Source organism: Notechis scutatus, chromosome 12, assembly GCF_049901735.1.
Source record: "Notechis scutatus isolate UNSWTSFEM ecotype Mainland chromosome 12, rNotScu1.2, whole genome shotgun sequence".
In the NCBI taxonomy this organism is placed as follows: domain Eukaryota; kingdom Metazoa; phylum Chordata; class Lepidosauria; order Squamata; family Elapidae; genus Notechis; species Notechis scutatus.
In genome coordinates this window covers 51,357-63,660 of record NC_142020.1, presented here as the reverse complement: position 1 = coordinate 63,660, position 12,304 = coordinate 51,357, and the positions used below count along the sequence as shown (strand labels likewise).

Genomic DNA, 12,304 nt, shown 5'->3' with positions numbered 1-12,304 from the left:
TCTTGTCAGTACACCTAGACTTCCTGTCTCTGGAGCTTCTGGGGCTTGACTTTCTTAAAGAGGAAGGGTTGTTTTAAGCTTTTTACACTGCTGTTGGGAGGAAATACTGCCCTGGACAATCAGCACTTTGAAGAAATAATTGAATAATGAAGCAGAGCTGCCGGAAAGAAGCTTTTAATGACAAGGAACCAAGATGAGTGACATTCAGCAAGACTTCTTGGCTAGTTAGAAAGATTGACATTCAAACGTGAGTTTACATAACCTTTCTGAGTTTTGGTCTAAAACTGGTTTTTAGCAAAGTTTAATTCTGAGCTTGGTGATGTTTAATCCTATGTTTATTGATGGGATAATTTTCTCTATTCAGCTTTGTTTAGAAGGAAAAAGGTTAATTTCTGTTCCTGAAAAGAAATTGGGTTGAGAAATCTGGCTAGTTCCTGTGTCTATTTGTTCTGGTAATTGGTTTAACAAGCAACAGCTACTGTTGTGATTTAATTATTTGTATTGTGTTTGAATTTTTTCTTGCCTCATGGTTTCTTTTTTTATCTGGGGAGGGGGTCTTCCTTCACTGCTTTAGTGGTATCTGGCACTGTCCTTTTGGGGTGTACTTCCAAGAGGCAGGATTCAAGCTTGGCACTGATTTTTTTACTGCCTTTCTGGGGAGCATTTGATCTTTCCTTAAATCTGGATGATTTCCTTAGCATATCTTGTAAGGTGAGTGAGACCAGTTGGTGTCTTTAAGTGGTGCAAATGGATCTAAGGATTGTTTCTCCTGGGTGTGCTCTTTCTGGAGAGCTTAAATGACCTCTTTGCTAAAGTGTTTCACTTTATGAGCAAGGGTTGGTTGTTGATAGTTATCATTGCATTTTAACTATTTTGATTCCTCAAGGTCTTTTTAATCTAATGATTGGTATTTAAGGCAGCTTTTTACAAGCAAAGAATCTGCTTTTTGTATTTTTGTCCAGGCAATCATTGACTTAGAACAGTTCATTTAGGGATCATTCAAAGTTACAATGGCACTGAAAAAAGTGACTTATGACCATTTTTCACACTTATGGCCATTGCAGCATTCCCACAGTCAAGAGAAGCCAGGTGAGGAGAAGCGCCGCTTGATGTGAGTGATGTCAAATTGGCCATGCCCACCCAATCACATGACAACCAAGCCACATGCACCAACTAGGCCACAGAACTGGGTGTTAAAAAATTTGAATCCCACCCCTGAGTGGATCCAAGATTATGTCTGTCAGAGCCCTGGGTTGCAAACCGTCTGGTCTAGTGATTTGCACTCATACCATGCCCTTGCTTATTTTGACTTGTGTACCTGTTCTATCTCCCTTAGTGCTGCTTTTGATAGGTTGGGCTATTTTGTCCTTTTGCATAAAAACAGATGCAAAGAAGTTCTGCTTTCTCCCTGTGTATCTTGCTTGCTTACATTAGTGGACCTATTGCTTCCTTGACTTTATTCTAGTTCCTTACATATTGAAATAAATGTTTTGGGTTATTTTTGGCATTAGTTGCCAGTCTTAGCTGATTCTGGGCCTTGGCTTTTGTGACTCTCTCCTGGCAGATTCTAAAGATTGCGTTGGCAAACTACTTCTGAATAAACTAATGTAGAAAATTTAGGGCCTTCTCCAGGCAGTCTCTGAGAATCAGACATAATTGAAAGGAAGTTTAAAAGAATTGTTAAATTGCTAAACAGGTTAGCATTAACTTACTAAGATATTAAGTACTAAGGTATAGCAGAAGAATAGTTGTACAGAATATTTATGATGATTTGATGTTAAATGAAACATTTACAATGGTTCATTTACTACAATATGCCACACAGTTCACATTTGAAAATCTGCAATTTCCATCATACCACAAAAGATGGCAGCATTTATTCAACCTTAGCTAAGACTTTTAAAAGGTGCCTCTGTTAAGCTTGGGTGTCCTTGAATAGAAATCCACTAGGAAACCTAAGGGCCTTAAGCCAATTGAAAGTTGAAAAAATGCATATAGAACAATGCAAAGTAGCAACAAAGCAACAAAAATGTATCCACCCAGCCACCTGAGCATCTTTAAAAAAATACTACTAGAAGTTCAAGATTCATCATTTTTTGTACAGCAGGTATTCTATTTAGAGTTCAAAGACAACCTCTGGCATTTCCAGGCAGTGCCAAACAAAGACTCGGGCAAAACACTTAAACATTTTCCAAACAATGCTGTGTGTCAGTATTGTCTTAAAACAGATAGTCTGGGGCCAGGCCTCTTAGTCAGAGAGAGACAAAAGCCAAGAGGTGAGTAAGAACACCAAAGAAGGAAAGAAATAATGTACTGGAACTTTTGGTGTGCAAACTTATAGTTTTAGTAACTTTGGACCATACTGACAAGGCAATGGTGTAATTGACATTCACTTACATACACAAAAAGGAGGCGTAATTCCAAGGCCAGCCAAAATAGGTAACAAATAATCTCTTTTCAGAAAACTGTCCCAAACTAAAAACAAGTCCTACCCAAATGAAGTATTTCCACTGCTGAAGATTTGTCGAATTGCTTTAATTTGATGTGCAGTCAGGTTCTGGCACTGACTTAATTGTTTTAGCAATTTTTCACCAGTTGCTGCAATAGAATCTCGAGACATCCCACAGACAGAGTGGTTTGAAATTATGGCCTCTTCTTTGCTGATCACCATGACAGATGTATTCTAATTATTTTTAACCCAAAATTAGAAGAAAATAAAACATGGACAATAATTAAATAAAACAATTTCAATTTAATTAATTAATTCAGTTAATTCAATTTCCTGTAAGAATAATGTAGGTATTATTTTGAGATGGTGAAAAACAAATTAATTTAATAATTAATAGATCTGAGCAACTGTTTGAAGTAAGACCAGGCCCAAAAAATTCTTCCACTTTCTGTCTCATCAATTAAATTGTTCCTCATTAGTAATAGTTGGCTAATATCAAATAAATTTTAGCTGATTAATCTATCAATTAAATTTTGTAGGCTTAGCAATGCACAGTCATGGGTGTAAGGCAGGATCAACCAATCTTTTTGAGCAGTTCTAAGGCTGGCCTCTATTCTTATTAAATTCTTATTTAATTGTAGCCAATTGACTTTGATTAGTAGAGTTTGCAGAAAATTTCCTTTTTCAGTTATAGTCTAGCCTATCTAGACTATTGAGAGCCTGTGGCAACTGTTCTCATGGAATGGCTCTCATTTTGAATATGGCCAATTAAAACACTGGAAACAAAACATTTGGATTGTTCACTTTTGCTTTTGTTTAGGGGAAGAGGACTGGGGGAGTGATTGTTTTAAGCAAAGTCCCTGTGCCCCCATACCCATCTCTCTTCAACTTCACAAGTGAGGCAGACCCAGTTGGGACACTTAGAATGACACATAAATCCCTGGGTTGCCTCTCCTCACTTACAAATGAAATATGCAGGGCTCTCAGAAGAATCTCACATGTAAGATAGATAGTACATGGTGCTATCTATGGTAGTTAGAAATGCACAGAACCATGGATGCTCAGAAGATGTAGGAGAATGAGTGGCAGAACCTGGGGGTGGAATTAAAAGAGAGAGTGGTCTGGAATCCATATTTAGCCACAAGTGGACCAAGTCCAACCCACCCACTCACTCACCCACTTGAATTTCTGTTGACTCTTATCTAACTCCTAACAGATGCTAACTGTTACTTCAGAATATTACTGTTACTTCAGAATACTACTGTTACTTCAGTACATAGGCATGAGTAACAATAAATCAGTTTAATTGGACTTTCATGTGTGGACCTGATATTTTGCTCATGACAGAAGAAATGGATTTCTAAGAAATACCAGTATTAGAAAGCTATTCTTTGAATGGGAAACTACCAAGAACTCTAGTATTGAGAGTTACACATCCCTGAAGAAAACAGTGACAGTGGCAAGCCAATTCTGGAATGTTGTCAAAAAAACGTGTGTGGAATGGCTAATCTAGAAAGGAAGGAAGGAAGACTAGTTTAATAGTCAGGACAAGAAAACTTAAATATATCTCAGAAAAAAGCAAAAACAACCACTTCCATATCATGATTCTTAACAAATGTATCTTTTCTTTATGTATACTGAGAGTATTTACACCAAGACAAATTCCTTGGCCAAATCACACTTGGCCAATAAAGTATTCTATTCTATTCTATTCTATTCTATTCTATTATATTCTATTCTATTCTATTCTATTCTATTCTATTCTATTCTATTCTATCATAGCATGAAAACATGGACAAGCCTAATTCTGTTTAATCACAGGGAGATTTTCCTAATAATAAATTATTTAATAACATTTGAAGTTTATGGAACCCCAAACTGTTGTATTATTCTAGAAATAATGATGTGGAATAGTGGAATCTATTTATAGTAGACTTTGCTTGAAGTAGGACTCTGCCTGGCTGATCTTTTGCAAGTGACTGTGACATGTCTAAGCCCTGTTATCTGTAAGGAGTTTGAGCCAGCTGATCCTGAGGACCTGAACAGAATCTTTGTGACTGGGAGCTCAGCCATCTATGTTAGGGACCTGGTCCAGAATGCAGCAGAATGCCCATGTTATATCTCTATTGTGTGAACTGCACTGTCTCCTAGTTTCCTTTCGGGTTCCATTCAAGGAACTGGTTATCACATTTACAGTCCTGAATGGCAGAGGTCCTAGTTATTTGTGAGACTGCCTCTCCCTAAGAGTATCCACTTGTTTAGTAGGTCAGAAAGGGTAGGTGCATTCCAGATCCCTTCCCTGAAATCTTGCCAATTAATGGAACCTTGGAAGTGTGCCTTTTCTGTGGATGCCCCTACTTTTTACAACACCTTCTGCCCAGCAATGGGGCAGGTCCCTACCCTTTCAGGAGACCATCAAGACCTGTCCAAAGCTGCTTTACCAAAAGGCAACGACTTTCTTGGGTTTTTCCTTGGAAATGTTTTGCTTCTCATCCAAGAAGTTTCTTTTGAAGAAGCTTCTTAGATGTGAAGTGAAACGTCTGCAAGGAAAAACCAAGAAAGTCCAGTTGCCTTTTGGTAAAGCACTTTTGGGACAACCATGGCCTGGATGATTGGAAAGCTCCATAGACATCAAGATTTGTACTAAAGGGATGGGATGGGATGGGAAAAATGGAATGAGGATAATAGAGCTTCCTGAGAGGCATCCTAAGGGAATGTTTAAGAGTAATTTTTGTCTGATTGTTTCTCTAGTTTTATTGTTGTTCTGAGCTGTTCAGAGCTGTTTAAGATGGGCACCCATATACATAATTTAAATAAATAAAGAAGCACAGTCAAATACCTCACACTTTGGTTCTCTGATTCCAGAGATCAAGAATCCTAATCAGATTCCAGAGAAATATAGAAGTCTGTTGGCAATATAAGTGCTGAACAGAAATACAGTACTTACCAGGGATTCCAGTGCACCACTAGGAGTGAGCATTATTGCACAACCTAAAATATAAGAAATGGGTTTTATCTTAAAGATGTTTTATTGAGAAAGTATAGTAAGATTGCCTTTCTCTGCAAAGCCAATTAAGTGGAGTATTGTTTGCTGTACCAATTTTAAATTATAATAAACAAAACCTGTAGCTTAAATATGTAGCTCTTGTTTTCTGATAACATTTTGTGTTCAGTATTTACTTGGAAGACACAAAGCATGAATAAAAGTTTCCTTTCCTCTAGAGTAGGTTTCCCAAATGAGGAGGAGGAGCTCCTTTGGGGAGCTGCAGACAAAATCTGGAGAATCTTTTAGCTGTACACATTTATAATAAATCCACTTTCCCTAAAGTTTCATTGCATTTTCATTGTTCATTTGTGTTCATTTTGTGTTTTTAGGCATGGTGTTAAAGGGAGATGTAATGGGGAAAAGGTTAGAAACCCCTGTTTCTAGGATGCATAATCAACATTAGCATGCGCATATCTCAGTGGAGAAGATGCTAAATCAGAAAATAGAATCTGGATTAGACTTTCACGGGGCAGCTATGGAAGCATTTAATGATAATTTTATAGCAGTCATACATAATTATACTCACCAGCCATAAAAAGATAGCAAAGCATTCTGGTTGATTCTGGCATTATTCCAAACAGATCTTTCTTTGTAGGTAAATATATGCATTCATTCCAGAAAAGCAAACAAAGAAATAAATTTATCGTCAGTAATAATTATCTTTTAGTTTCCCTGCTTGGTTTAAATCTGGCCAGATGCTGCTGATGCTCTTTGGAGCAGATTGATCATGAAACTACACCTCCTAGACGTGAGATAAGGGTCAATGAAATTCATTGTGGGCTGGACTTAGTAAATTTATGGCTACGTAGAGATTCTAGATTGATCCCAAATTTGACCTCACCCCAGGCTCTGTCATGCCTATAATCTCCTATAATCAATGAACTTTATGTCCTCCATACAGACCTCCGTGTTTTGACAATGTATATGAGTTTGGATGACGCCTACAAAGAAAATTTAACAAATTAACTCTCAGTCTGTCCCTGAAGATAGGAGAAGGTTTAAATGACTCATCAGGAAAACATTTTTCTTGGCTTGTGCTTATACTGCTTATTCAGATAAATGTTTGACTATGCTTCTGTTTTGTCCCAATTTATCTTTCCACCTATATGCTGAAAAATTAAAAATATTTATTTTGCAGATAAGAAATTTTAAAGGTCAAAATGTACAGATGGACAAATATCAGCGCTGTGGTGCAAAATTTTGGACTCAAGTAAGAATAAAAAAACACACACTGGAAATTGATAGCAACCCCTGTCCTCTGGAAGGAGGTTCCAACCCAAGGTCTGGATGCCGTCCAACCTTCTGGTGACTTGGCTCTTTCTGCAGGCCTTTGGTGAGCCCCTTGGATTGGGTGGGTTTTTCCTTTTTTCATTTCTATCCAGTTCTTGTCATCTTTGCCATCTTTGATTTGTTATTTACCTTTGTTATTGCATTTACTTTATGAGTCATCCAGAATTGTTAGGAGCCAAGTAGCATACAAATTTAATAAATGTGTATTTCATTTAATTACATCTGTTTTACATTAAACAGCTCTTCTACAAATCCCTAGCTGTAACCGTAATATTTCAGTGAAAGATCTGCCATCCAGGACAAATTTTGAGACATCAAATCACATTCAAGCAATTAACTATTCAAATTTTAGCATCTCTATTTCTGAGCCAGAATATCTCACTCATATCTCCAGTGTCAAATGGAGGAAATGTGTCACAGATATCCTGAAGGACCCAGCACTGGTATTTACCACAATTTGACTACATAAATTCTAGGAATTAAAAACATGATGAAGCAGGTTGGTACATTGCTCTTGGTAGAAATGCTGCATCATCCAGATTTTGGAAAAACATTCTAGCAAGAAGTTACAAATTTTTCAAATCTTCCTTTATTGGATGAGAGAAAATCAATCTGCCCACAATCCAGAGATTTTTTTATTTACTTCTAGCACCTTGAATAATCTGAGGAACGCAGCCCAACCCAGTGCTTAAGGGGAATGGAACTTTGCTACTTTGCCAATAAACCTACATGTACTGTATTTCCTTGTGGGAAAGATTAAACTATCATTTATTCTATAAAACTTCTTCAATCCATATGGAATTAAACACTTTATGCATTAATTCAACTCCAGACAATCTGTTCTTTTCTGTTCTCCTTTTAGTTCTTCTGAAAACTTCAAATGAATATGTACTCATTATTCATAAACAACAGGAAATTTGTTAGAACTGTCATACAACTGATAAATTGACCAGAAATAAAAATACAGATAACCACAACTTGCAAAGCACTAGTACTTTATAAATTATGTGTGTCTTTTGCTTCTCTTAAAGAAATCACAATTCTATATGCAAATCCATCCAAATTTTAATTAATATTGGGAGTGCCTGTTTCTTATTTAAACTCTAATTCCCAGGTTAAAATGAAAGGGCTCTCAGTAGGCTGGAACTGAACTGAGAGCTGAGACTTGCTTAGTCCCAAACAATGAAGCCAAATGTTCTCTCAAGCAAACGGCATCCTTTCCATTCCCAGAACACAGAGAATAAAAAGCAAAAAAGAAATAGTTCAAGCATGGGACATACCTCTGCTACCTCTTTATGCGTTTGGCTGACGGAAATAAAATCTGGGCATTCTGCTTTGCACAAATGAAATCAGGATGTGATCTCCACCTCCAATTTCACTTAAAAAGGCAGCCACGCCCAATGATTATGAAATGTGAAACGATTTGGCAATTGGATGGGATGTTTTAGGCCTGTCACCCTGTACCCCAGGAATCCAAGGGAAAGGCAGAGGAGAGAACAAGTGGCAAAGCCCAGGCTGTGCCTGTAGCAAAGTATCTCCAGCTATTGTGGTTTGCAAGCTACTATTTAACAAACTACGATGAAAGCAAAGCAAAGTTGACATATCAATATCAACAGCCATAATAAATTTCCTTTAAGCAGTCATCCTAGGGATGCATCTCAATTTCTCTCAGATGCTTTTTTCAGAATAAGGTGATTGTGCCATGAGGAATATGAACCACCATATTCTAAGAAGAGATTTGCGGAATGTTAAGTTGGAGTCTCTGGACCACTTGCAGACTCTTTGCAAAAACTACAAGAAAAATGCTTCATTTCATCATTCTGTCAAGATTGAACTGCTTTGCTTCTTTCAAACCGTCATGCTTTTCAACTTGCCAATGAACTCAAGGAAGGCAAGGGGGAAATGGAGGATGCTGCTGTATGCAGAGATCGTGAGAGCTTGTCAAGGTCACCACTGCAGGTGCTGGAGAAAGAGATGGACTGTTCCCATAACAAAAAGATGTCTCATAATTGGACAGTGTGACACACACACCCCAGGGATGGAGAGAAGAGGAAGCTATTGTTTAACTAGGCAAGCATTTACATGGGAAAACCAGAGCTGGTTTTGTTTCTTTGGTACCAATATGGTCCATCTACTAAAGTTTTACTTTTAGGAATTCAAGGCTCCTGAGAGTGTTTCCTTATTTTGGGTTCATTAAACTTATAGATCAAAAGCATTAGTGGAGACAGTTCATTTTATGTAGATTGGGATTATCTCCTTGAAAAGTCCAACTATAAGATATCTGCTGTAGAAAAGTGTTAGGAGGTCTGAGGGAAATTAATGATACAATGAAAAATTATACCCTTGGAAGAGCACCACAGTCACAAAAAATGGGTAGGACTCTGACTGCAGAGTAACATCCCTCATCTTAACTTTCGACTCCACTTCTGCCCCTGCGTAGAATGCTGAAAGTTTGATCTTTAGAACATTCCAAAACTTGTTCATTCTGTGCAAACAAGGTAGGCCTCTAAGATATTGTTGATTTATTGATAAAATTGAATCATCCATCCCTTGTCTTTTAAATTTATGCCATTAATCCTCTGTGGTATTATATGCTGTCATATGTCACACTGTTTGTGACAGAAGCATTTCTAGAACTTCAAATGATTCATAAATCACTTTCAGTGTATTTTTAACAGGTATTAAGTCTTCAAGTCTTCCCTAGACTTGAGCAATATATGTAAGCCCTTCCCATGCTTGCACCTGGCAAATTCTTTTCTGCCATGTCCTTGTGGTATCATCTTCAACTCCTCCTCACCCATAGTTAAGATAGTTGTGCTTAGTTCTCCAAAGTTAGAGGCATTTTCTTTTTTCTTTTAAACAAGTTTTATTTCAGTTTTTCACATTTTAAAAACATCTCTTTTTAGTGAACAGCGTGATTACAAGTTCATCTTTACTTACAAATATGACCATAATTACATATTCAATTTTTATATTCAACTTCTTATCCTATCAATACTTTTATACAGTTTCTACTTTATTATATGATTCCAAATGCTTGCCTCTTTATTTAATTCACCTATATTTCACATATCGTCATAATTGTTATACTTTAATACTTTTAATTGTCATATTTGCATATTTCATCACATATTCTTATTACATCCATTCATAAAATCTAATTTAAAACAATCATTCTATAAAATTAATTTCCCCCTTAAATTACCAATTTTAAGTGTTCCACCTCTAAAATTTATATATTCACTAATCTCCCCTTTTAATCTCAATGAATATTTAACCTTTATTACCTAGAAAGTTAAAATTAATAATCCTTTTAAAACTACATAACAAATATAAATCAGATTCTGCATGGTTTTTCCCCTTCTTAAATTCATAATAATTATTTACAATTTCAATATTCATAACTTTAAGTATATTTAAACTACCCCTCCTCACCTTGCAGAATCCCCTTTTAAAATATTAATTAGCCATTGTCTTTATGCATTCTAAATAAACAATTCCTTTTAATTTTTTTACAATTCCCATATTTCTTTGTTTCCAAATCCTGCTTCTTATCCCATCTTTTCCCTTTCATTCCTCCCTTTTTTCTGCCACTCCAGTTTTTATCCCCCTCCTTATTTATAGCTTCCTTCCACCCTTCAATTTTCTGCTGTTTCTGTTTACCTTTTTTAATTTTACAAATATTCCTTTTTATTTAACTTCTTACATCTCATATTTTTATTTCCCACTCTTCTCCTCCTTCTTTTCAGAGTTCTTTGTTCCTGATTATAATTAAAAATGGCCTCTTCTGTAGTCAGCTCCACCTCATCTTCCATCTTTTGTCTTTGTTGTTCATATTCTAAAATCTCGTTTTCCAAGAATTTTAAAGTATAAACCAGCGATTCACCTCATCCTTGTAATATTTCTTTCATGTTTCTGAGTTCCATTTTTAATTCCAAAAGTTATCGCCATTTTACATGTTTTTATCTAGTAATTTAATCTAAACAGTGTCTATGAGGTTAGTTTCCAACAGTCAGCTTTTGTTTTATTCCTCTCAAATTTTAAGGTCATAACTAGTCCAAATCCAAGTCCAGCCAAAATCAACTATTAATCCTAGGGCAGAATCTTCCTGCTTTTCTCTTTGTTTCAAAGTTATAATTTTTCAAAGATCTTGTTAAATTGTATCAATGTACCTTAAGATTTTTTAGAAGCAGAATCTTTTAGTAACAAAACAAATTAACTTTAACCATTAGATGGCACTCTTTCCCATAACAAATCTTCACCCCCTTTCCCCCTCCCTCTATTCGGGGCTTTTTAAACCACAGTTTCCCAAAAAAATCAAATCCAATTAATCCAAATTAGTTAAATAATTTCTTCTTTCAGCTTCTACTTTTTCCGGTTCGAAGCCCCACCGCTGTCAAAAAACAATTCACACCCTTTCCCCCCCTCCTTTCTCTTCATCATTTAAAGCCTTTTTAAAAAATTCTTAAAAATTAATCCTGGGGTACCTTTCATTTAATTATAACATCCCGTTTCTCCTGCTGTCCACTCCTTCCTCTCTCCTGCGCAATCTTATTCCAGTTTACTCTTCCCCTTCAGGGTGGCCAATTTAGACCACCGCTTCAGACATCTTTGGGAGGGAGCTTTGCCAAGCCAGGGAGGGGGTTTGCGACCCCCTCTACCCAGCTGATCCACCACCCCTTCCTCCCCTTCCTCCGCCACCCCTAAGAGGTGGCTTCTGCCCCAGATCTAGCCAATCGGGGCTCTCAGACGAAGAAGCACGGACCAAAGCCGCGGATAATCATGGTCAGCAGTCCGTATTCGGGAAGGCCAAAACCAGAAGCCCTCAAAAGTTAGAGGCATTTTCCCCTGAAGCCAACAGTTTGTTTGATTGTTTGTTTATTTATTTATTTATTTATTTGGTTTGTCAATTGCTTACAAGATAATAGGTATAAGTAAAAACATAGTTATGAATACATGGATACATACAAGAAAAATTTAAAAAATGAAAGAAACAATAGGACAGGGATGGTAGGCACGTTGGTGCGCTTATGCATGCCCCCTACAGACCTCTTAGGAAAGGGGTGAGGTCAATAGTAGACAATCTAAGGTTAAAGTTTTGGGGGTTTGGGGAAGAAACCACAAAGTCAGGTAGAGTATTCCAGACATTGACCACTCTGTTGATGAAGTCGTATTTTCTGCAATCAAGTTTGGTGTGATTAACCTTGAGTTTGTATCTATTGTTTGCTCTTGTATTGTTATGGTTGAAGCTGAAGTATTCATTGACAGGTAGGACATTGCAATGTATGATTTTATATACTATACTTAGATTGGACCAAAGGCGGTGTAGTTCTAGGTTTTCTAGGTCTAGAATTTCAAGTCTGGTGGCATAAGGTATTCTGCAACAAGTAGAGGAGTGGAGAACTCTTCTTGTGAAATATTTCTGGACTTTCTCAATTGTGTTAATATCAGATACAGAATGTGGGTTCCAGACTGATGAGCTGTATTCAAGTATTGGTCTAGCAAATGTTTTGTATGCT

General features: G+C 36.8%; 1 protein-coding gene across 5 annotated transcripts in view; it reads right to left on the bottom strand.

Annotated features, from left to right (window-relative positions):
- Positions 1–8,320, bottom strand: part of MSLN (mesothelin) — a 48,793-nt gene extending 40,473 nt beyond the window's left edge. For 2 of the 5 annotated variants that reach the window (XM_087973055.1, XM_087973053.1), the window contains exons 1-3: positions 8,066–8,163; positions 6,022–6,082; positions 5,397–5,440 (exon numbers count right to left, since the gene is read on the bottom strand). In XM_087973055.1, the coding sequence (XP_087829181.1) occupies positions 5,397–5,440; positions 6,022–6,064 (87 nt within the window). In that variant the 5' untranslated portion in view covers positions 6,065–6,082; positions 8,066–8,163. Of the gene's footprint in view, positions 1–2,492; positions 2,684–5,396; positions 5,441–6,021; positions 6,083–8,065 lie in introns of all 5 variants that reach the window. The other 3 variants (XM_026683569.2, XM_087973052.1, XM_087973054.1) reach the window with 3 other exon arrangements.
- Positions 8,321–12,304: the final 3,984 nt, after the last annotated feature.